Below are 25,926 nucleotides of genomic sequence, written 5' to 3'. Positions count from 1 at the left end.
AAATTTGCACCTAGGGCACCATAACATGAGATAGAGGTATATCCAAATTTTGAAGTTATGGAAAGGTGGAACAACTCTGGGGAGACAAAATCCTATGCCTACAAATGTCTCATGAAACATGAGCATGAATACTTTGAAAACCGCAGAGAAACAGAGGGGAATGGGATTTTTGAAAGGAGGACTTTGAGATTCTTGGAGCTTTTTCTCCTTTTAATTATATGCAAGGTCCAGATGGCAATCGATGTCAAAGTCCCATTTTTCTTTCTCTGGTGCTTCTTATTTTATTTGCTGACATTATCGAAATTGCAAATTAAGTCACAGATACACTGAAAACTGCAAAAGAGAAATTCAAGAAGGAAAAGACAGCCGTGTTCAATGATGCTGTTCTTGAACATGTTGAATAAGGAGCCTAGAATTCTGTACCATTAACAAACTGAACTCTTCTTTATAGTGGATTTCACAGATGGGAAGGCACTTAGAAAAGTCAAAGTATTTCTTTTTGTTATTTTTAAACCTTTGCCTTCTGCATTAGTTTCATTTCTAAGACAGAAGAGTGGCAAAGGCTAGGTACTTTGCCCTGGTTTACACAGCTAGGAAGTGTCCCAGGTCAAATTTGAACTCAGATCTTCCTGACTCCAGACTTGGTGCTCTATTCACTGTGCCACCTAGCTTCCCCCAAACTATTTCTTAATATAAATCCTAGGGTTTGAGAGCTGGAAGGGATCATGTGACACATAGAGATCATATTGTACAAATTCTCTCCACTACCTCCATTTTACAGGTGAAGAAACTGAGAATCAGAAAGGTCAAAGATAGCTGAGAAAAGATGAATTCGGTTGAGAAAAAAACAACTCCTTGGTCTTCTTTCCTTTGAAAACGGAAATGAAATTAAAATAACATAGTTTTGTAGATAGGCAGAGAAAACCAAATTACCACTGCCTCCTTTACATATTCAATTAATAAGCTTTTATTAAGTTTGACTATAAATGGTTATCATTTTTGTCCGTGTTTTTTCTCCAAGACTTAATTTATTCCATTATCACTCTGTAGGGCTAGATTCAATTCAAGTCAACATTTGTTAAAATTCCAGTGTATGTGATAGGTGCTCGATATATAAAGACAAAAATGAAGCAGGAAGCTTATATTCTATGGGAAAAGGCCATTTTACTAACTGACATTTTCATGTGGACTCAGATTGTGTTTGGAAAAGGAAGGACTGCAAAAAACTATGTTATGTGTGGACCTTGGTCATGAAATTAAAATACTGAAGAACTGGAAAGGTAGAAGTGCTAGACAGACTGAATCCTCTTCAGGACAAATTATGGTGTCCTCTTTAGATGTCAAAGACCATTGTTAATGGAGAATAGTTTATTTCGCATATGTGCTGAAGCCAGAATAACCATGGATTTATTTGGGATATTTAAAATAATCCATCTGGATAAAAATTTCTAAAAGGAAGAGAGACAATATAGTGCTGATGAGGTCATACTTTTGTTCTGAAAGGAGATTGCATATTTGTTTTCTAAAATGTCTGTTTTCAGGCACTTTGTAACTTGCTCAAAAAATACTTTGGATGATATTTCTCCCACTCAAGAGAAAATTATCTGGGCAATAATGATATATATATTTTTTTATTCAAAGATACATTGTTTTCCAAATTACACATAATAACAACTTTTCAACATTTCAAAATTTTCCAAAATTATTAAATTCAAATTGTCTTCCTTCCTTCACTCTCCCCTTAAAAGTATATATTTTTAGGGACCAATATGATTGATTGTTTTTTTTAAACCCAACTAACTGAAAAATGACAAGATATTCAGCCTTTGATTAGCCTCGTGCTTTATATAGTTCTGATAGGTTTGAGGTCTTGGCTTGATTAGAGGAAATTTGATTTTGAATTAGCAGTTTTAAATATTATGATACCCTGAATGATACTATATTTCAGGAAATACCAAAAAAACCCAAATTTCTAAATGGGCTATGATAGCACTCTTTTTTTTGGCGGGGGGTAGAGGGGATGACCAATAACATAAAGAAAACAAAGACCTTTTTTTGTTTTGATTTTTTTGACTCTGACTCTTCAGAAAGCAAAAATCTTTAAAAAATTAATTTATTTATTGCCTTTACTGATGCTCAACTCACATAACTCACAGCTGAATTTATACATTTATTTTCCTTCACCACAAAAGATCAGTTATTGGCTCACTGAATTTAAACTATGTCCAAATCTAAATATTTACAATTGAGTATAGATTTGCAATCAAAGTTTTGGGAAATATTTATGCTAACCATTTCTTTTTCTTCACCCCCCCAAGTCTTTTAATTAAAACACTTTTCAGCTTTAATTTTAAAATTTAAAATGTTTAAAAAAAAGAAAATGGAGACAATTTGTTACTACCAATTATTGAGTTTTCTTTTTCATTCGTATTGAAAATTCTCATTTCTAAAGCAGAGTGTGCTAAGTGGTCCAATCATATACCAGTTTATGTTATCTCATCACTAATGTTTACTCCTAAATTGCTAATGCTATTAAAAGTCATCTCAAGCCTTCTTTGTATGTGGGTAGTATTTCTGTGTATATCATTTACAAAGACCATTTCTTATTAAAAAAGTTTTATTTTTTCAATTACATGTAGAAACAGTTTTTTGACAATTGTTATTTGACAATTTACAATTCAGATTCTCTCCCTCCTTCCTTTCCCTAAGACTCCAAGGAGGTAGTTTCATTTAGGTTATACCAGTGCTGTTAGGCAATGTATATTTCTGTATTACTCATGCTGTGACAGAAGATACATATTACACATACAATAAAAAACTCATGAAGCAAATGAAGTGAAAAAATGGCATGCTTTGCATTGCAATCAGACTCCAACAGTTCCTTCTTTGGATGTGGATAGCATCTTTCTTAAACTTCAATCCTTTCTTGATGCTATTTTTAACTTATTTTCTGGGTTTTTACCAGTTTCAGTTCTTGAAGGCTGATATAATGGTCTGAGGGCTGAGAGCTCTAAGAGCCCCCTCCCCCTGCTGATTCAATTGACTCTTGAGATGCTGGTGGCTTAAGGACTTGCCTTAGGCTTGTGCATAATCTTTTGCTTTCACTCAGAACTTGATCAGGTCAGGGTCTGATCAAATTTTTTTTTTTTTTTAAACCTTAACTTCTGTGCATTGGATCATAGGTGGAAGAGTGGTAAGGGCTAGGCAATGGGAGCTAAGTGACTTGCCCAGGGTCACACAGCTGGGAAGTGTCTGAGGCCGGATTTGAATTTAGGACTGCCATCTCTAGGCCTGACTCTCAATCCACTGAGCTACCCAGCTGCTCCTCTGATCAAATTCTTACCCCAGGGTTAGGCTCAACTTTTTGGTCTCCTTGTATACTTGATCCAATCAGGCACACCCTTGATTGCCTTGTCCTGGAGCTCCATCTTTAGTTTTGGACAACAAGATATGGGGGGGCACCCCTATGAACTGTGTCCTCACCCCAAAGTATGAACTATGTCCTCATCCCAAGCCCAGACTGGAATTCCTGGCTTCATTCTGGGACCACAAAGATTAGCCCACTTCAGTCCAAACTTCTTTGGGCTGTGACTGGACTTCTCCACAGGTTTGAAATTTCAAGGGGTGTGGGTTTGTTTGGACCACTATTTGCCCAGACAGGATCTTAGGGTCTGACTGTCATCTTAGGCTCAGGTTCTGAACCTATGACAGCAGATGTGAGATGGGTGTGTGTGGCTTGCTCTTCCCTCCTTGCTGTCTCTTGCTGGCTCTGCTCTCCTTTCACCCCAGTGCCCCAGATGTTCTCTGCCTATCGTTTTGTGGTGATACTTTAATCTTGGTTGGAAAGGATTCTCATGGTCACATAGAACAATTCTGGTTCACTCTGCCATCTTACTGGATAGCATTTTTCATGAGCCCGTTGGGGTTATCTTGGAATCTTTCTTTGCTGATAATAGTTTAGTACTTCATAATTGAGCACCATACTATATTTCTGGTATTACTGGGACAAAGCATGTGCATGATTTTATGGTCTTTTGGGAATGGTTCCATATTGCTTTCCAGAATGGTTATATCATTTAACAGTTCCATTAGCAGTGCATTAGTGTCTCAATTTTTCTATATCCTTCCTATATTTATCATTTCCCTTTTTGGTAATTAACCAATCTGAGAGGTATGAGGTGGTATCTCAGAGTTGTTTTAATTAGCATTTATCTAATCAATAGTGATTTGGAGCCTTTTTCATATGACTAAAGATAGTTTTCATTTCTTTATCTGAGAATTTCCTTTTTATATCCTTTGATCATTTGTCAATTGGGGAATGCTTTACATTTTTATAAATTTGACTCTATTCTTTATATATGAAATGAGACCTTTGTCAGACATACTTGTTGTAAATCTCACCCCTCCGATTTTTGTTTCCCTTTGTAGAAAATATATGTAAGGTAATGGGGTCACCAGGGATATTATAAATAAACTAAGTGGTTTGTGGGATCACACTCTGGGATTTATGAGAGATTAGACTTGGACATTGAAGACTTGTACAGCTAAGCTACTCCTAACTGACAAATAACAGCCAACTGTCACTCTGGCCAGAGGCCTTGAATTCAACAGACAAGGTAACAGGATGTAACTGGGTTTATTTAGGAACGACTAAAGGTGGGATAGGGATGTCTACTCTAAAACCTTAAATCTAATGACAAAACCCACAGGGAAAGGAAAGGACTTATTACTACACTAATTTAGTGATCTAAACAAACAGGACCCAAGGAGCTGTAAATGGAGTCTCTGGGTTTCTGCCTCAGACCTGGAACCTGCCAGGCTTGAGTACAGCTAGGGCTTTGTGGCTTTGGGATTCTCACTGCAATCCACTGATGATCTCTGGATCATCAGGAGCTAAAGTTGTCTCAGGAACCAAGTAGTGAGGGTTTTGCTTGAAGCACTGTCCACCAGAACTCAAACTTCTCCTCCTCCGTTGGCTCTGTAGATCTTGTCCTTTTTGCTGGATGCCACACCACACAGGATCCCAGGGAAAATCAGGATGCGAGATGTCCTTTGCTCTGAGGTCTCACAGGCTGGCAACAGTTTTCTAATCTTGATTATATTAAGTTATTATATTAAGTTTCTAATCTTGATTATATTGGTTTTATTTAATTTTGTGTAATCAAAATTATCCATTTCATTTTTGTAATGTTATCAACATCTTGTTTGGCCATAGATTCTTTCATTATCTACAAGTCTGACAGATAGTCTTCCATGTTCTCCTAATTTATTTATAATGTCACTCTATTTCTAAATCATATATCCATTTTGACTTTATCTTGGTATATTGTGTGTGGTATTGGTCTGTGTCTAGTTTTCTATCATACTATTTTCCAGTTTTCCCAGTAGTTTTTGTCAAATAGTGAGTTCTTCCCTACAAAGCTTAGATCTTTGGGTTTACTGAATACAGTTAAAGGTCATAGTAACCTAATGTTCAATAAAAACAAGGACTATTTTTTCTTTAAATATTTTTGTACATATAGGTCCTTCCTCTGCCTTTAAAAAAATTCAATTAATTAATTAGTTAATTAATTAATTAGGAATATTTCCCCTTGGTTACATGATTCATGTTCTTTCCCTCCCCTCCTCTCTCCTCCTTCCCATAGCCAATGAGCAAGTTAAGTTCCTACTATATGCTAGGCACAACAAAAAGCCCAAAGTATACAATGACAAAAAACAAAAACTATCACTAGTCATCACTCTTATAATTATATTGTAACATGTCTTACCATCACATTTTTCCCATATGGAACATGAGGTACATGTTCTCTCGGCTAGAACAGGTAGAGAACAGCTCCTGCTATTAGTAAGTGTGTAACTACGCCCCATACACTCAAGTACATGTAGCTTGCAAACTGTCAAAGCTACAGTCCTTTTTGTTCTCTCATCTTGGGCACAAATATCCAAAGAAGGTCTGAAAAAAATGAAACAAATTTAAGCATTTCCACATATCAACAAGCATGTAGTAAATACTGTATCAGTACTGAGCAATTCCAATGGGTTTTACATGTATCATTGATCAAGACCTATTTCCATATTATTAAAGTTTGCAATAGTGATCATTTAGAGTCTATATCACCAATCATATCCCCAATGAACCATGTGATCAAGCATATGTTTTTCTTATTTGTTTCTTTTCCCACAGTTCTTTCTCTGGATGTGGATAGTGTTCTTTTTCATAAGTCCCTCAGAATTGTCCTGGATCATTGCATTGCTGCTAGTAGAAAAGTCTATTATGTTTGATTGTGCCACAGTGTATCAGTCTCTGTGTACAACATTCTCCTGGTTGTGCACCTTTTGCTCTGCATCAATTCCTGGAGGTTGTTCCAGTTCACGTGGAATTCCTCCAGTTCATTATTCTTTTCAGCACAATAGTATTCCATCACCAACAGATACCACAACTTGTTCAGCCATTCCCCACTCGAAGAGCATTCCCTCATTTTCCAATTTTTTTGCCACCACAAAGAACGTGACTATAAATATTTTTGTTCACGTCTTTTTCCTTATTATCTCTTTGGGGTACAAACCCAGCAATAGTATGGTTGGATCAAAGGGTAGGCAGTCTTTTAAAGTCCTTTGGACATAATTCCAATTTGCCTTCCAGAATGGTTGGATCAATTCACAACTCCACCAGCAATGCATTAGTGTCCCAATTTTGCCACATCCCCTCCAATATTTATTACTTTCATTTGCTGTCATAAGTCCATTACATTCGATTTTACCACAGTGTATCAACCTCTGTGTACAATGTTCTCCTGGTTCTGCTCCTTTCATTTGCAGATTAAATTTAAAAGTATGTCATGTGTAAAGTTTTCCTCCCAAGAGCTAGCTGTCAGATGTCAGATATGCAATAGCCTAGCAGTATCATAAAAAAACTCAAGAGAGGAGAAAGAATTCCAAGGAAGAGAATAATCAACAGTGTTGGAGGCTCTCAGAATCTGTTGAGAGGCTATGAAGGATGAAGCTTGAGAAATCCTTTAATTTTGGAAATTATGACATTACTTGTAACTTTGTAGAGAGCAATTTCAATTGAATGATGTGGTCAGAAACAAGATTATACAGGGTATAGAACTGATTAAGAGGAGAAGTAGAAGCACTGATAGTAAAGTCTTTTAAAATCTATACATCTAGAAGACTAGTACTTCTGGTGTGAGAGCTTGCTGAGACCTTTCCAGGATTGCTTGTCCACCTTTGGTGTCCACCTGCCACTCAGCTTTTACCTGTAGCCAAGAATCTGTGGCATGCACAGTGGTCAAATGCAGGAAAACCATATTGGTAGAAAGGCTAAATTAGTTAGAGGGTAATGGATAGGTCTAAAATCCATTGATGAGTTAGGGGTTGTCTATCGCAAACATGTGAAGACTTCCCTCAGCAGAAGGAATGGATGAGAACAGTTTGTTCCATTGGCCATGAAGGTGTCAGAAACAGGCACTCTGGAGCACTTAGAGCTTGGTCAGATATTGAAGATGCCAAGATAATCCATTGCATCTGGAACCATCACCAGTCTTCTTGACTCTTATCTTGCCACTGGACTTTGATGACTCTAGAGGAGAGAGTGAGGCTTACAATTTTGTGAAACTCTGCCTCACTTAAATCCAATTTATGTGGATGTCAAAAGACATTACCAATGATGTCATTTCAGTTCTCTTCCGGTGCGAAGGATGCCAACCAACCATCTCTGTCCTGAAAGAGAAATATGGTGATCAAAGTCAATACTGGTGAGGAATTTAAATTCATTTAAAAAATCTTTATGGAACAGGATGGTAGAAGATTTTGATCAGGATTGTCTCATGAAATATCAAGAAAAGATTAAAGAAAAAAATTTAGTCCAGTAAAAGACCAAAACCAAATCACACCAAGAATATCTAAGGATGAAAAGGGAAGGAGGACACCAGAAAAAAATAGAAAATGTAAGTCAAAATTATACAAAATTATTCTATCAATCTATGAATATGAATCTATGAAATCAATAAAATTAGGTAACATTTATATGCCCTTTTAAGGCTTTCAAGCACTTACATCTTTTATTTACTTAAAAAAACAAACCCTTTACCTTCTGTCTTAAAATCAGTTCTGTAGATTGGCAATAGGGGTTAAGTGACTTGTGTAAGGGGTAAAAAGGGGTTTTTTGGTTGAATATATTAAAAGGTTAGGTCACCAGGGAATTGAATAATTCCCAATTCCCAATTAAAGAATAACCTCAAGTCAAAATGACTTTTATGGAAATTTATTTACAAATGAGAAGAGAGAGAGAAAGTAAGAAATTTAGAGAGAGGATAAGGTAAGATAATTAAACTGACAAACTAAATAATTCGCTTAGGTCCTTGGTTTAACCCAAGCAGATATAACTAGTCCTCAATTGGAAAGAGGCCAAACCTTGAGCTAAGGGCTGAGGCCCGAAGGCCCTGGAAACATATGAAGCAAAAGCTTCAGTCACAGAGTCCCTTTTGAAAGGGAAGTTCCTTAAGAGAAGTTCAGGAAGATTCAGTCTTTACACTCACCACGTGAAATTCCAAAGGAAAGATTTACGAACAGTCTCATCAGCTTCAGAGCTCCTCCAAGTCCAAGCAAGAACCAGAAGAGCCCCTTCAGGTCCAATTCATGAACCAGAAGAGAGCTGCTGAGCTCATTCAGCTCTCTTTTTATTATTATTATTATTATTTTTAATTTTAAACCCTTAACTTCTGTGTATTGACTTATAGGTGGAAGATTGGTAAGGGTAGGCAATGGGGGTCAAGTGACTTGCCCAGGGTCACACAGCTGGGAAGTGTCTGAGGCTGGATTTGAACCTAGGACCTCCTGTCTCTAGGCCTGGCTCTCAATCCACTGAGCTACCCAGCTGCCCTCAGCTCTCTTTTTAAAGGGTCCTCTTTTGCTTCACTTCCTATGCTTTCCTCTTAGTTTATGTGTCCAGTCACAACAGATACTTTTCTTAGAACTGCCCAGGAGGCAGTCAGTAAATTCTGATTTGTCACTCACTCTAGCACACGTGGGTTACAGACCTCCCAACTTGTCAGTTAAATGGAGATGTTTTCACCTTTGGTGATGAAATCTAAAAATGGGCAGCATAGATTTAATCTCATTAACACACTTGCCTAGGGTCACACAGCTAGGAAGTGTCTGAGACCAGATTTGGAACCAGAACCTCCTTTTTCTAGGCCTGACTATTTACTGAACCACTTAGATGTTCTTCTTTTATTTACTTTTATCTGATCCTTACAATAACTTTGTCATTGTGAGGTATGTACTATTTAAAGTCTTATTGCGCAATTGAGGGAACATCTCCCAGGGCCACACACAGCTAATAAGTATCTGAGATTTGTTGTGGGGAAATTGGAGGCAGATTGGTAATAAGAAGGCTACTAAATGTCACTTGGCCTGACAGGCTCTGTTGACTGAGTCTGCCAAGTAGGCACTGGAAATCACAGGCACTGGATGAATCTGGGCTAGTGGGTGAAGTGTTTGCCAGGTGGTTATTCAATGTGTCAGTGACCCCAAGCCTGTGGAGATCAGCTTAGCCAAGCCTCTGCCTCACAACAGTGCCCAAATTAGGAATCTAATGGGAGTTGTATAAGTGTTTAACAACTCCTCTAGCCTGAGTTGGGGTTAGATTTGATGGTAAAGGGTTGGTTTGGGCTGGTATGGATATGCTCCCTACATAAACACTATTCTGACTGCAGTTTATAAATCCCTTTCCTAATCAGCTGTAGATGATTCACCAATTAGGAAAGGAACACCAATTTGATTGAACTGTAACTGGATTTATTTACTATCTATAAGGGTTAGAAACAAGGAAATAGGATAAAGGGTTTGGGAAATATTAAGTTAAACTAAATAAACAAAGGTGAACTGAATCAAATGTATGATAGATTTGATAATAGGCTGGAGCTTTCTTCTCCCTCTCTGAATCCCTGGCTTAGCCTGGCCGTGGCACAAACCGAAGGATAAGGAAGGTTAGTGATGTTCTTCTTGTTGGGTGTGGTGATGTCTCTCCTAGCTCTATTAATTAAAAGGCAATTTATTTCCTTTGGCACTCAGATATGGATGCTGGATTGCAAGTCTAGGGCCTACCCTCCCTCCAATCCACCCTCCTCCCAAGAATTCTCAAAAATGAGACCCAGTTTGCTGTTGTCCTTGGGTATTTATTGGGTGGTTCCAACTGTCTTTTGGTTCTGGCTCACGCCACCCTGGGCACATTCCAAGGTCTTCAACCGATGTTCCTGTCACTCAAGATATCCTCCATCTTGTCCCAGAAGTTCCTTATTTCAGATTTAATTTAGGTCTTCCTGACTCTAAATCCAGAAATCTATCCTCACTATGGCATTTGGATGCTTAAAAATCATAGTTCCTGTTGTGCTCCAGGATAAGTTAGAAATGACATGAAAAAGATGAGAATATATATGTATAATGCAAAGCAAATTATATGCAAAGTATTATGTGAAGCAAAGACCCATGCCAGAGGTGATGCAATATCAAAGGCAATGAAGGACCGAGTCCCAACATATTGGAAATAATTTCAGTTTCAACTATTACCTCTGTGTATTCTATATCCGGCTTTGACCCATCATTAGAGTTCCAGGCTTAAATCTCTGTCTGCAAGATATACCCCCCAGAATGTACTGCTAGCATCTGAAACTTGTTACACCATAAACCAAGATCATTATCTTTTTCCTTAAGCCTGGCCTTGTTGACTTTCTGTCAGTGACACTGCCATCCAGCGATCTTCCCCATTTAGAAACCTTAGTGCTGTTTCTAGCTACATCCCCATAATCAGCTCTTCTATCTAATCAGTTGCTACATTCTGTCAATTCTTCCTCCAAAATATCCCATTCATTTGTCTTCTTCCATCTGCTTCTAATGCTACTACCCCAGTATGTAACCTTATTACCATCAGCATGTAGCATTGCAGCCACCTCCTAAGAGGTCTTTCTGTCTCCACATATTCCTCCCTCTGATTCATTCCTTACGCTACTGCCAGAATAATCTTCAAAGGTTTTCATGTTATCCCCCTATTCAGAAACCTTCAGTGGCTTCCTAATTGACTGGCACTTAAGTTTTCCAGAAGTCTGATGCGATGCTACCCATTCTAATCTTATCTCAGATTACTCCTTCCTTCCTTCCTTTCTTTCTTTCTTCCTTCCTTCCTTCCTTCCTTCCTTCCTTCCTTCCTTCCTTCCTTCCTTCCTTCCTTCCTTTCTTTCTAAAACCCTTACCTTCTGTCTTAGAATCACTACTATGTATTGTTTTTTTTTAATTTAATTTTTTTTAAAATTTTTTAGAAAAAATTTCCATGGTTACATGATTTATGTTTTTACTTTCCCCTTCTCCACTCCCTTCAAACCGCCCCTCCCCCATGTATTGGTTCTAAGTCAGAAGAGCAGTAAGGGCTAGGCAATGGGGGTTAAGTGACTTTCCCAGGTTCACACAGCTAGGAAGGGTCTGAGGCCATATTTGAACCTAGGATCTCCCAACTCTAGGCCTGATACTCAATCCACTGAGCAATCCAGCTGCCCCCATCATCATTTTTCAACTGCTGCAAAAATTATTCTAAGTCCATGCTCTGGGTCATGAGGGTTTTGCTGATATTGCTATTAGACCTTGAGGGTCATAATTGTCCAAACATCTCTTTTTACGAATGAGGAACAGACTCACCAGGATTAGAGCTTGACTACTAATGGAATCAAGTCACATATTATAGACTTATAAATGGAAAGGACCATAAAGGCTATCTAGTCGAAATCATTCATTTTATGAGTGAGGAAACTGAAGCAATGAGTTGCCTAAAGTCATGCATATAATAAATGAGAGACGGTTTTGAACCCAGGTCACCTCAGGACACCTGTAATGTCTTTGAGTAGATTATGGGCTAACTAATGTCCCTGATGAGTTTTTTTAGTATCCCTAGACATAAGACACATGTAATAGAATTAAATGAACCATAGTACTTCTAAGTAATAAAGTTATTGATAAGAGATCCTAGGCGATCTACCCCTGTGTGTGACTTAACCTATCACATGAGCAATGGGTATCAGTATGCTCAGGGTATACAAATTCCGATGTGGAAGAGGCTGGGACCCTGGGAATGTGCCAGACTCCAGGTACAAATGGTCAAGTATTTTGAGCAGCTTTAAAATGAGCTTTCCAATGCATAATCTCTTTCAGTGTCAGAACTTTTTTCCAATTAACTTCAGCCCTTCAAATGATAACCTCATTCAAAACTGAGTCTTTTTTCCCTAACCCAGTGATAATCTCTGTTTTGCTTCCCTTTAGAGGGCACTGAGAAACCACTGCCAGCACAATCATGCCAACCCTGGGAGAAGCTGCAGAATTCTAGATGTGTCTGTAAAATGCCTTACGAATGTGGGTAAGCTGTGTCTCTGTTCATCGCTAATGGCTTTCTTTCAGTCAAGTCAGATGACATTGGGAAGACCTCAGCCTGTGTTTGATAAGACAGATTTGCCTGCCTGGGCAGAGTTATTGGTTCTTGTTTACTTTGCAGTGTGGTCAATCCTCTGATCAGCCAGGGTTTGCTCGGGTCACCAGAGCTGTCAGTAGGCATTAAGCCCTCATGAAATCTGGGTAAGTGAGTATGACTGAGAAGTAGCTGGCCAACCTCTTGCTTGGGAAAATGGGACAACATGACAAAATGATCATCTGAGGGTTTAGAGGCTTAAGGGATAATTAAGACTGCAATTCCCTTGGGATGTAAACTATCAAACAGAAGTCATAGAAAATTGAATGAAGGCTTTTCTATGTTGCTTTTATGATCATTTTTAAAACAAAATGTCACCCAGCTGGAAAGCTTGAACTTTGTTTTATATAAAGTTGAGAGATTTTACACAGCAAAAAAGATGATTTAATCAAATTCAACCAATATTTATTAAATTCCTACTGTGGACAAGGTACTTTGCAAGACAGTGATTAGTGGTGGTGGTGATGGTAGTGTTGAAATAATAGTTTAGAAAAATATAGTGAAAGTAAGAGAAATTCACAGAGAACTAAAGTATGAACAAATCTATAACAATTACATAGGAGGAATACAAGAGCCATGAGGAAAAAGAGATGGCATTTAAATAATAGTGTTTATAAATTCCCTTACATGCATAATCTCATTTGGTCCTTCTAACAACCATGAGAAACAGTTGCTAATACTATATCCATTTTAACACAGGAAGATATGAAATTTGAGAAGGTCTAGTGACATATCTAGGATCACACAGCTAATAAATGTCTTCAGCATAGCATCTAAATTCAAGGCTTCCTGACATCAAGTCCAGATTTATTCATTATTCCATGCAGCCTCTCCAAGGAATAAGAATAAGACTATACAATATTTCAAAGTTTGCAAAATACCTTGACTTTGTTATATCATTCTTTTCCCAGTAATTATTTATTATATTATTTCTCAATTATATATAGAAATAATTTTTAACATTTGTTTTCTGACAGTTTGTGATCCATATTCCCTCCCTCCCTCCTTGAGACATCTGGTAATCTGATATAGGTTATACGTGTGCTGCTATCAGGCACGCGTTATATCATTTGATCTACAAAATGACATTTGAAGATAGATACTATTATTATTCCCAACTTACAGATCAAGAAATTGAATATAATAGAGTCTTAGTGACTTGTCCAGGGTCACACAGGTAAAAGCAAGGTTTGAGGCAAGATCAAAAACGTATCGTCTTAACTCTAAGCCCAACAGTATTCACCTTGCTACTTTGCTGCTTCAAGAAAAGTTTACTTCCGAAAGGGAAGTTTTCATGGAAGTGATGACTTATTTGATGGTCAGGCTTTAAAGGATCACAAGGATTTCAACATGTAAAAAAGATCATAGATACTGGAGAGTTTATTCTAAGCGTTGGGTAGGAGAGGGAGCATCATAGGGGCAAAGATTCAAAGAGACTCAGGATAAAGTTGGACAACATTAGTATATGTAAAAGTTAGTACAGAAAGCTAGAAGGTTAGGTTGCAGCCTAGGAGACCAGGATAAAGAACAAATAATTTATTTGAAAGGAGACACCATTAAAGACTTTTGGGCAAGGGTGACCCAATTGGTAATTGCAGGTAAGGGCACATGGGTACTTATTAATTTTGCACATTCTAATTTTTATCTTTTTCTGGGGGTGATCAGGTTTTGGGAACTGAATCACAAGAGAAATTTTTGTAAGCAGAATGTCAATTGATTAATTTGTAAGGAGAAATATAATTATCAGATATCTAGCATGGTGCCTTGCATATAGGAGGTGCTCAGTACATATTTGCTAAATGGAATTGAGAAGTGGACCACATATTTATTTATGTTAATGCATTTTCCTACCACTGAACAAGTCCACTTAGTAACATTGATTGCTGATATTTTTATGCCACTTTGAGGTTTGTGAAACACTTTACATTTCATGTAAATACATGTAAATTGCACATATATAAATACACCTCAATGTATTTTCATAAATTTCAAATACTTCTTAGTTGTGTGATCCTGGATAAATCACTTAACCCTGTTTACATCAGTTACCTTATCTGTAAAATGCGTTGGAAAAGGAAATGACAAACCACTCTCGTATCTTTGCCAAAAAAAAACCCCAAATGGGACAAATTCACCATAACTGACTACCTCTTAATGCATCTCTCCATTCAAACTCTTCAGTGTCTATGGGATCCAGAATCAGAAAATTGACAGGGGACACAGATAGGTACAATTGTTTAATATATATGCTGTATTTAATAATCATGTATGCGTAGAATATAATCAACTTTAGGTAGTTTTTACTTCCCAGTTGTGTACATTCTGCTTCTTCTAGTTTTTACCTCTCTGACCTTGGTGAAGTCTTAAATGACTCATTAAATCCTCATTTTCCTTATTTGCAAAATAAGGAGTTGAACTAGATGATCAATAAGGTTCCTTCAAGTTGCCTTAAATCTTATGATACCAAGTGATTGAAATAACTGGACTAGATAGCTCTTTTTAGCTCTAAGAATTGATAAGTATTATGAGTTGACCACATGACAATGGAAAATATAAAACCAATTTCAAATAGTTGATTTAGTGATGCCAGATACGCATCTGGGAAAATCCCAAGAATAGGGGCTGGATCCATGGATGGATCACTGACATAAAGGCATCTCTCAGTGAAGAAACTGCCTCTTACCAGAATGGGTCAGTTCTTTCTCAGCAATCTGAGATGTGTAGAGTACTGGAGGCACTTTGGAGAGTGCACTCAATTTGGAGCCAGAAAGATCCGAATGTGAATCCTACCACAAATGCTAACTAGCGATGTGACTTGGAAGAAGACACTTAAGATGTCTCAGTTTCAGTTTCCCCATTTGCAAAATAAGAATAATAGCTCCTGCCTCACAGGGTTGTTGAGTGAATCAAATGAGATAATATAGGTAAAGTGCTATATAAATAGTAGGTATGTCCCCAGGGGTCTCTCACACATAGCCAGTATGTTAAAAGAGGCAGGATTTGAATTTCAGTCTTTCTGATTTTGATTCAAAATGGCAGGCAGCTGGGTAGCACAATGGATAGAGTGCTGGACCTGGAGTGAGGAAGACTCATCTTTTTGAGAACATATCTGGCCCTCGACACTTACTAGCTGTATAATCCCGAGCAAGTCACTTAACTGTTTGCCTCAGTTTCCTCATCAGTAAAATGAGCCAGAGAAGGAAATGGCAAAATACCCAGTATCTTTGCCAAGAAAACTCCAAATAGAGCCATGAAGGATTCATGACCTAAAACAATTGAACAACAACTATCCAAAATGTCATACTGGATTTTAAATTAAATAAAATTAATGCAATCAGCATAATTATATTATATTATTATATTACATATAGCATATAATAATATTACATACAATATTTATAACATTTATATTATGTCTAATAATATGTAATTATAGTGCATAATTATATACTATATGTAATAACATAATTATCATACTTAATATAATTATCATGCTTAATATTTAATACTTAATATTATAAATATGCCATATTAATATTATATTAACAACTTGACATAATATTAATATAATTAAGTGTTATGGAAGTCTTTAATGTATTTCCCCAAATTATATCAGTTCTAATTTCATTTAGCATTAATCACAGTTTGCTTTGACTGATTTGGCTTTTTACTGACTCTCCCCCTTCTCAATTCATTTGGTTTATCTGTAGCCTTTTATTTATAGACATGATGTGAGTTTTCATATAATTTCAACATGACACTCAGATTCTGATAACAAAGCAGCTTTGCAAAATCCTGGCCTTTTCATTAGAGCTGAGTAGTTCTATTTAATGTTTAATAAATAGATTAAAGGATAGATACCGAGATTTGTTTCCATCATTCAAAGAACTTGAAGTGAATTTTGTTTCCAGGTGAAAAAGAAAGTATTTGAGCTAAATTAAAACACATACAAGCTATGAATTCAATCTCTTCCCATATCCTTGAGTGTGAGAAGTGCTTTAGAAATTGCAGTTTCATGAACAAATTGAGCATTTTTATAACCCTGTATGAAATACCTTATTTATCCAGCTTTGTCAGGGAATAATATGCTCCATGTAAATTAATTTTTAAGGTGACCCTGAAAATATCCAAACTATTTTGTAGCAGTTGTTTTGAATATAAATATCTCTAAACAGTATTACATACTTCCCTGATTTCTTTAATGGAGAATCCTGTTCTTTGGTCTTTTCATATTGACTCATGGTCATCATTCTTACTATTTATTACTTATGCTGTCCTGTAATAGTTTTATTCACAGGGTATTGAGAGAGGGTCACAGGTCTGTTTACAACTACACTAAAGACCCCCAGCCTCCTTTTATCTCTATTTGTTGTCAGGCTCTTTTTGTTGTTGTTGTTGCTGCTGCCCATGTTCCTGTCACTATAGACTACTTCTGTAACTTCAATGTTCCTTCTTCCCTTCATTTTGCTTCTAACTCTCTGTGTACAAGGAGACTAACCACTCGCTGCTTCAGTTCATACAAGTCTTCCCAGGTTTCTCTGAAACTATCCTTTTCATAATTTCTCACATCACATTAGTATTCTATACCATAACTTTTTCAGTCATTCCCCTATTGGTAGGTACACTCTTAGTTTACAATTCTTTGCCACCACAAAAAGAAGTGCTTTAAATAATTTTGTACACATGGATCCTTTTCCTCTTTTAAAAAACCTTTTGTAGGGAAGGACCTAGTAGTGATATTACTAGTTAAAGAGTATATCTAGCTTAATAACTTTTGGGGACACAGTTCAAATTGTCTTCCAGAATGACTGGTCCAATTTATAACTCTATCAATAGTACATTAATGTATCTTTTTTCCCATTACCCCTCCATCATTTGAATTTTCCTTTTTTTTTTGTCAATTTTGCCAATCTGAAGGATGTGAGATGTAACCCTAGAAGTATTTTAATATTAATAGCATATTTTCATATGGCCTTTGAATACCAGGTTGATTCTTAAACTGATATTTCTTTATCGTGTTGTCAATGCTGTTAAAAATAACTGTTATTTAGTACTGTGACATCCTTGCATCATTAGAAGGTCTCAGAGATGGCAATGACAAAGCTGTGGAGAAAAAAAAATTGGCAACACCATGCCTGAATCTAGATTATTTGTGTTTTAAACTAGAAGCAAGTAAATGGCAAAGTGAATAGATCCCTAGGTCTGGAGTCAGGAAGACCCGAGTTCAAATCCAGTCTTAGACACTTATTAGCTTGCGACCTTGGACAAGTCAACCCCTTTTGCCTCAGTTTCCTCATTTTAACAATTAACTGGAGAAGGAAATGGTAAGCCAGTCTAGTATCTTTACCAGGAAGATCTCAACAACTGAATAATAAAGTGTCTAGATTTGTGGGAGTTATTTGGGTTATCTTTGGGAGTTAGGAAGTATTTGTATCCATTTTGGAGAAAATCCTTTTATATTTGCTTAGCTGAATTCTCTGTGAAGATTTCTTCCTATTCTGTGTGATTGTGAATTGTATCTATTTAATTGATGAAACATCAGGGTGATTAAGGTGCATATATTTTATAGACCTGTGGGTATTCTAAAATCTCAGTTTTTAAAGTCATTCAGGTCTATGCTGATAGGGATGCTGCCATGTTTTGTTATTTGTGTTGTGATGCACAGCATTTCCCAAGAAACAGATTACCCTAACCCATCAAATTTGGTTTAGACTAGTCTCAGGGACTTTTATGGAGGGAAATTCTGCAATTTGGGCTCAAGAACCTATAAGAAAAACAACATGGTAGGGAATATAGAGCTGGCTTCTGAGTCACGAAGACCTTTGTTCAAATTCTGTATCTGACACATATTAAGTCTTTGATCAGGTCACTCTGGCCGGTTACATAACTTTTCAGTGTTCTAGGTAATTCTGAGTTTTATAATAAATGTCTCTTCACCTTGGAGATGCCTTTGCCCTGCAGCCCTCTCTTCCTATTGGTGAATTCCAGACTTGGACCATTTCTTGTTTTACTCCTTACCCTGCCGACTTTTTTACTTCTCCCCTAGTAATCTAATTACTTTCTCATTTTCTTTCAGTTCCTTTTTAATTGTTGTCTTTTCCCATTAGAATTTGAGGGTTGATATTGACCTTTCTGTTTGTGTTTGCATCTCAAGTATATGTATGACGCATAATAATTTTTAATCATTTTAATTGTGTTTTACTCTTCATGGTCCCCCTTGGGGTTTTCTTAGCAGAGATATTGGGAGTGGTTTGCCATTTCCTTCTCCAGCTCATTTGACAGATAAGAAAACTGAGGCAAACAGGATAAAGTGACTTGCACAGAGTTAAACAGCTAATTAAGTATCTGAAGCTGGATTAGAACTCAGTTCTTCCTGACTCCATGTCTAGCATTCTTTGCACTGCACCATTTAAGCACTTAATAAGAACCTTTTCCCCTCCTCCTCTTGGTAGCCATTCTTTGTATTTTGTGGCCCTTGAGCTGAGCACAGTGCCTGGAACATGCCTGATACAGTATTTACTACATGCTTGTTGATATGTGGAAATGCTTAAATTTGTTTCATTTTTTTCAGACCTTCTTTGGATATTTGTGCCCAAGATGAGAGAACAAAAAGGACTGTAGCTTTGACAGTTTGCAAGCTACATGTACTTGAGTGTATGGGGCGTAGTTACACACTTACTAATAGCAGGAGCTGTTCTCTACCTGTTCTAGCCGAGAGAACATGTAGCTCATGTTCCATATGGGAAAAATGTGATGGTAAGACATGTTACAATATAATTATAAGAGTGATGACTAGTGATAGTTTTTGTTTTTTGTCATTGTATACTTTGGGCTTTTTGTTGTGCCTAGCACATAGTAGGAACTTAATAAATCAGTGTCCAAGCATTTAGTATGTGCCTACTATGTTTCCAACAATGAGGATGCAAAGAAAGGCAAGACAATCTTAGATTTNTATCAATACTGTGTATTGGTTCCAAGGCAGGAGTGTAGTAAGAGATAAGCAATGGGTGTTAAGTGATTTGGACAGGGTCAAATAGATAGGGACTGTCTGAGGTGCTTTCATTCCACTGAACCATCTAGCTACCCCCTCCATTAGCTTTCAAGAGGAAGACTCCAGTCACCTGCCTCTGGTTGGAACCATCATGGAAAATGTAGAAATTTCCCTAAATGTCTTGACTTCTTTCTCATATCCCTCTTGACCTTTATAACTTCATTTTTCTTGGATCTTATCTCACAGATGAGGTGTGGTGGTAAAAGTGAGTCTAGTGTTCTGGTTCCTTCTTCTAGCATGATTGGAATGTGAATGGCAGAGAACTGGGAAGAAAATCAGCATGGGGTTCCAACCAATAAAGGGACTGGCATCATCCCCATTGCACATTTCGCTTTGGCAGAGTGAAGGAACATTAATTCTCTGGTGTTTGGTTCAGGAGCAATTTTCTAAATCACCAAATTTGTGCCTTTTGGAGACAAATGCTTCCAATTTGTGATTAACTTTTTCTTCTGTTTTCTAGCTCAGATAAATAAATGTGTGTGCCAAGAGTCAGCAGCAGATTGTGTAGAAGGAAGACTCAACATTTGTGTGGAAGTGGATGGAAGTGAGCAGACTATGACTGAATGTGAGGCTGGTATCCTTAGATGCCAAGGCCGTAGCATCTCAGTGATCAGCATAAGACCATGTGTCACGAAGAGAAAATAGGTGGCATTGACTTGTTTGGTACTTAGCCTGAAACTTCTCCAAATATTTTTTGTTTAGTTTGAATAGCCTTTCAGATTTCTGCTTTTCTTGACCATTCTCTCTCCCTGAAATGCCACCCATAATTCCAGCCATAGATATACGATAAATATTTTGTTTTCCAAAACATGCTTCATGGAGTCTTCATTTTCACTTTGCAAATATATCACATCAATGAATCAATCAAATGAGCATTTATCAATTAACCACTAAGTACATAGGCAAAACTAGTCCCTAACTTCAAAGAGCTTACATCCTAATGGGGGTGACAATTTATATAAATAGGTAATATTTATGCAAAATATGTACAAGGTAAAAGGAAATTAACCTTAGAAGAAAAAAAAAAGAATCATCCCTTTATTTGCCCCTAAGGAGTTTATATTCTACTGGGGACAAACTGTTTACAAACCACTGATAAAATACATTATGCAAACCACCAGGAAAACAACAACCTATAATTGCTTGATTTAAACAGGTGAACTTCTGGGATGGAGATCCTTCAATGCAAAAAAAAAAAAAAGTATAATTATTCCCCTTCAATGCTAGTTAACTTGCTTCCAGTTTACCTAATTTAATCAAGCACAGACTCTCTTCTTGTCAGGGAGCCTGAAGTATGGAAAGGTCAAAGGTATGTACTTTATCGTAAAGGCAGGACACACTTTTTAGTTCCATAAATTACTAAATTAATAAAAATACACTTGAATCAACATTAGTCCTTCAAACAAGCATTTTATTAATCACTTCCTCTATGCCAGGCTTTCTGTCAAGCAATGAAAATTTAAAAGCAAAGCGGGGCCTGTCCTCAAGAAATTTATATTTTAAGCAGTAGTGTAATAGGCATAAGTTTAAAAGCCTATTACAGTAGGGAGACAAAATTTACATATATAGATATATTCAAACACATATAAGAGATGCTAAACGATCACCCTAGTTCAACTATCAATAATATGGAATTAGATCTTAATCAATGATACATGTAAAACCCAGTGGAATTGTGTGTTGGCTATGGAAGGGTGGGGAGGTTTGGGGGAGAAGGAAAGAACACAAAGCATGTAACTATGGGAAAATATTCAAAATTAAAAAAAAATAAAAAAAAAACAAACAACAAAAAAACCACATATAAGGCAGAAGCAAGATAATCTTGAAGGGAAAGGTACTCTCAGCATGAGGGATCATGCAAAGCCTCATTAAGAATTTTCTCAAAAAGTTCATTCTTTATTATTCTTATCTTAATGAAGAACGGAATGGGACCCTCCTTACCTATGGTTTTGGGGAAATTCACACACAATGAAAAGGCTGAATAAATTTTGCAAGATAACATGTTCCCAATGGTTTCTTTCTACTGATGTATTCATACCCCTGATCTTTTCATAGGATCTGAGGCAAGTTTGTTGGGAGATTTGGCTCTATCCATCTCTTTCTATTCCTTTCTTACTCATCTTCAACTTGCAAACAGAAAAAAAAACAAGTGTGGGCATTGGGTTGAGTGGGATTAAAATAGCTGCTGATATTGTAAAAAATGGCCATAGTTCTTAACTATAAACATTTTAAAACTTAAAAATAAAAGGGAATGTTCTTTAGCATGGTTTAATTAGCCCTCTGAAAGAAACTTTGTGTGGAGGTGTTGTTATAGGTGGTATGGTGATATAAGATAGGGCCTGATGGAGAGATGGCCCAAGGTCCTCTGATGGTAGAAGGATCTGAGCTGAGTGATGGTGGGAAGCATAGGTGAACACCAGGTTCCACAAAGTATTTGAGGTTCAGCTCAACACCCAACTCCCACCTAACAGTGCCCAGGAATAAGTGATCAAGTGAGAAGCTGTGAATTGGATCACACCGCTTCTCTGATGGCTTATCCTGGATTTAGATTGATGAATAAAGCTACAGACTAATGGATAGTGGGATGACTGTGATTTGACTTTGCTTGAGCAATCCCTTCTCTCAGACCCATGGATAAGATTATTGATCCTTAGGACAATAATGACTTTCACCTAAATAGACTTTTAAGATTTAATTGTAACAACTCAGGGAAAGGAACAAGGTTGAAGGAAAGAGGTGTTGGGAGAACTTCACTAAGCTACTGATGATCAGATTTGTCAATCAAGGGCAATCAGGTTTGAGACTGTCTGTTGGAGAGGTTTCCCTCTCTGTGGCACTTTGGTCTTAACCAGATTGATTGAGTCTTGATGTTGTTCTTCTTTGATGTTCAATGATTAATATATAGCACAGCTTTGTCCAGAAGTTGAGGATGTGATAATTATTGGAATAGGATGCAGATGACCCAAGTAACTTTGGTTTGGCCTACCCACCCAACCACCCAGGTCCCTTCTCAGGAATGAGAGAGCTTCTGGGGTCCTATACCATCTATGCAAGTGAGAAGTGGAGGAATAGAGTTATCATAGTACATTTGAAATAAATGAAATAAAATGTCCTATATAAGTTCTTGACCACCATAATTATATTAGCTGTTACAGTAACAAAGCCTGAAAAATTGACTGTTGATATAAATACGACTTACTTTTATAATGCAAATTTCCCTCTTTGATTCAAATTTAAACATTTTCTCTTTTTTTTCTGAAGGTTTGAGTTTGGTTTGGATATTCTGTGAAGTCATTCTGGAATAATCTAGCTTGATACAGGAAATATACATTTAAGTTATTGTTGCTGAATTTGGACCTTTTCACTTCTGGGAAAACTCCCCTAAAACAAAAGAAAACAATAAAATTTTCCACAGCTTATTTCATTTGCCCATTTTTCTCCTAGGTAGAAATATTGTTTCACTATTCAAGTAAACCACAAAGGACACTTTCTGACCCAGCACTCTTGTTGCTAACAAAGCCAGATTTTGGAACAAAGAGTTTGAAGAATTGACAATTGTCTCTAGAAACACCACCAGGCAGTGGAGTGGGCCTGGGGGCAAAGAGAGAAGCCCAGAAAGAAATAGGGGAAGTGTATCTGGTGGTGGCAATGATGCAGAACTAAGAAAGAGGAAGGGAGAGATCACCCATCATTCTCTGCAGTTAAAAATCTTTTCAGGGTGCAAATTTGGTGATTACTAGCCTTTTACTTGAATGCAAGTCAACATGGAGATGGCCACCTAGTTCTTGTTTATTCAGGGGAAGTTATCCATGTTGTAAATTTTTTTTGTTCATAGATTATCCAAACCCATTTTTCTTATCTCTTTCTTTTGCCTTAATTTTGACTGTTTTTGTGGAGGGTGGTCCCAGTGAAAGGAGATGATTTTCAATTAAGAACTTTTTTTCTATTTGCTGAGGGACTTTGCAACCAATTATATTCAATTAAAGGATTTGTTGAATGTCTGCTTTGCACCTAGGGCTATGCAAAGCAATACTACGGTTATTAAAGATGAATGAAAGACAATATCCACCCTCAAGAGGGTTTTATCATGTCACTGGGGAAATATGAAATTCATACATAAAGCAGGAATATAGCAGAGCAAGACAAAAATAGATGACTGTGTTGAATGTATATCAATTGTGTGCAGTTGTAGTTATGATAAAGAAAAGAGCCACATGAGTTGAAGGTATAAAGGACACAGAACCTTAGCTGGGCATTGAATGGGCAATATTTAAATAGGTGGAAATAAAAGAAGTTGTCATGAGTGGTTTGGAACTGTCAGAAACATCACAGAAGCTTGTATGTAGGGTATACTAAGTAGGGGGAGGTGACAATAATAATAATAACAAAATTAATTGAGATTCTAGATGATTGTTAAAGGAATACACTGGTGGGGGTTCATGAGCTATCATTGTAGTAGTACAATTTCCTAGGATTCAAGATAGCAGCTGCTCTCTGTTGACTAATCCATGAATGTGAGAACAGGTTGGGAGAGTAGCCCAGAGAGGGGTATAGTGGTACATTAGGTTGTGTAAATTAGGGGGAAAAAAAGAAAAAGAATAGAGAATCATATGGAAAAGAGACAGAAAGTAAAAATGAGGTTGCAAAAGCCATGGGAGAGTGAACAGAGATTGGGAGGCAAATTTTAGGTTGAGGTTGGATGAAGGTGAAGGGAAAGAGAGAATATTAAATGGTATTATCTTGGTGCTCCTAAATTTAGGTATCCTGGAAGAACCTTGAAGGTCCCAGAACCACATCAATTGGCTTCAGCAGATTGCAACCTTTCCTTGGAGACTTCCACAGATTTCTTTGAGGCAAAGAGCATTGAACTCATATTTAAATTAATGGACTATCAGTTCTGAATGAATTATGTTTCTCCCTAGTTCTTCTGGGACTGCCAGGAGCCAGGAATTAGTGAGACTGAGTGAAGACTAGATTATTAGCCCCGTGTGTCCTTTTAAGAGGGCTTGTTCCCATTTGTGTAAGTGACAAAAGAATAATTCTATTATTTGATTCCTTTTATTTGCCTTGTTCATATGCTTAAATTAATGCTTTTGCTGTTGGATTTATTGTTCGTGAGGTCTTTAAAAAGAGAGAGTATTGCGTAGTGAAGTCATGGTTTGTGAAACTGATTACCTGAAACAGGCCACATTGAATTTAGGAAAAAAAGCAAGGGCTCTGGAGACAATATTTTCTGAATTTTTAGGGCCCTTGAAATTATGTTAATAGAGAGAGATATTTTTCACTCAGAAGATCATATTACCACTCAGATTCAAGTTTGTAAGCAGAAAAATATTTGTTGATCATTCTTATCAAGGAAAAAAATGTATAGAACCAGATCTAAGCAAATTTGTGAAATAGTCCAAGTTTGACTTCATATTCCCCCATTCCCTTTCACTTCCCATTTATCTGCCTAACCCTTCCTTTCCTCCTTTCCCCCTTACCTCCCTACTCTCAATTCCATTTCTATCTGAGCACTACTCACACTTGCTTCTTACTGGCCCATAAGAAGTTTTCTCAAAAATTCTGCTCAAAATGAATCCTAGGAACAAATAGTGAACTTTCTTTCACAATACAATAGTCTTTGGTAGTTTCCTCTAATATTTAAGAAATGGGAGCTGGTTTATGCTTGCTTTTCAATTACTTTAATAATCTTTCTGGCAACTTACACATTCTGGGACAAAAAAACTATGTCATAACAGGAGATCTTGCATTTATACTTGTCATCCCTACAGTCAAGGAACAGCTGACTCTATATTTAATCCGAGAGCACCAATCACTTAGAGAAATTTGCTTTTTCTGTTAAGGGTTAAGAAGTCCAGATGAAAAGATTACTCCAAGAATTGAAGAGGAGAGAGAACTAGGTAGAAGGAGCAGGAAGAACATCACAGGGCCTCGTAGAATAGATAGGCCCAGAGCAATTTCCTGTCCAAGTCTGAAGGCCAACAATTGCCTCAGATCTGTGCATTTCTATGAGGACAGAATCTGACCACATTCCTGGACATGGGGTCCAGAGTGCAGAGAAATAGTGATCAAAATAGACCAGAAATATGGGCTGTGAGACTGTAGGCTTTTTGTAGATCCTTTTATAATCACAGCCCTGAAAGTCACTTAGATAATGCCTAAGTGCCCTAGCATGAGAGGTGAAAAAGTTAAATGAATTTTCTGGATAAATGATAGGCATTTCTCTAACTAAGGGAAATATTTACTGGTGCTACCAGGAGAAAGGTTTTTGGCTAAGTCTCCAGAAAGGTAGGTATTAGACTAGATGTTAAGCAACTACATAGTATAAATAAATTCCTTATAATTTCCTTGAAAACAAGGT

General features: G+C 37.0%; 1 protein-coding gene across 1 annotated transcript in view; it reads left to right on the top strand.

The window, feature by feature from the left end:
- The window catches only part of C7 (complement C7), a 59,466-nt gene extending 39,096 nt beyond the window's left edge, over positions 1 to 20,370 (top strand). The window contains exons 15-17 of the mRNA XM_044657766.1: positions 12,321 to 12,403; positions 19,083 to 19,267; positions 20,023 to 20,370. Coding sequence (XP_044513701.1) covers positions 12,321 to 12,403; positions 19,083 to 19,267; positions 20,023 to 20,207 — 453 coding nt within the window. The 3' untranslated portion in view covers positions 20,208 to 20,370. The remainder of the gene's footprint in view (positions 1 to 12,320; positions 12,404 to 19,082; positions 19,268 to 20,022) is intronic.
- The last annotated feature ends 5,556 nt before the right edge of the window (positions 20,371 to 25,926 follow it).

Source organism: Gracilinanus agilis, chromosome 1, assembly GCF_016433145.1.
Source record: "Gracilinanus agilis isolate LMUSP501 chromosome 1, AgileGrace, whole genome shotgun sequence".
Classification (NCBI taxonomy): domain Eukaryota; kingdom Metazoa; phylum Chordata; class Mammalia; order Didelphimorphia; family Didelphidae; genus Gracilinanus; species Gracilinanus agilis.
The sequence above is the reverse complement of the archived record's forward strand: the minus strand, read 5'-3'. Positions and strand labels throughout refer to the sequence as shown.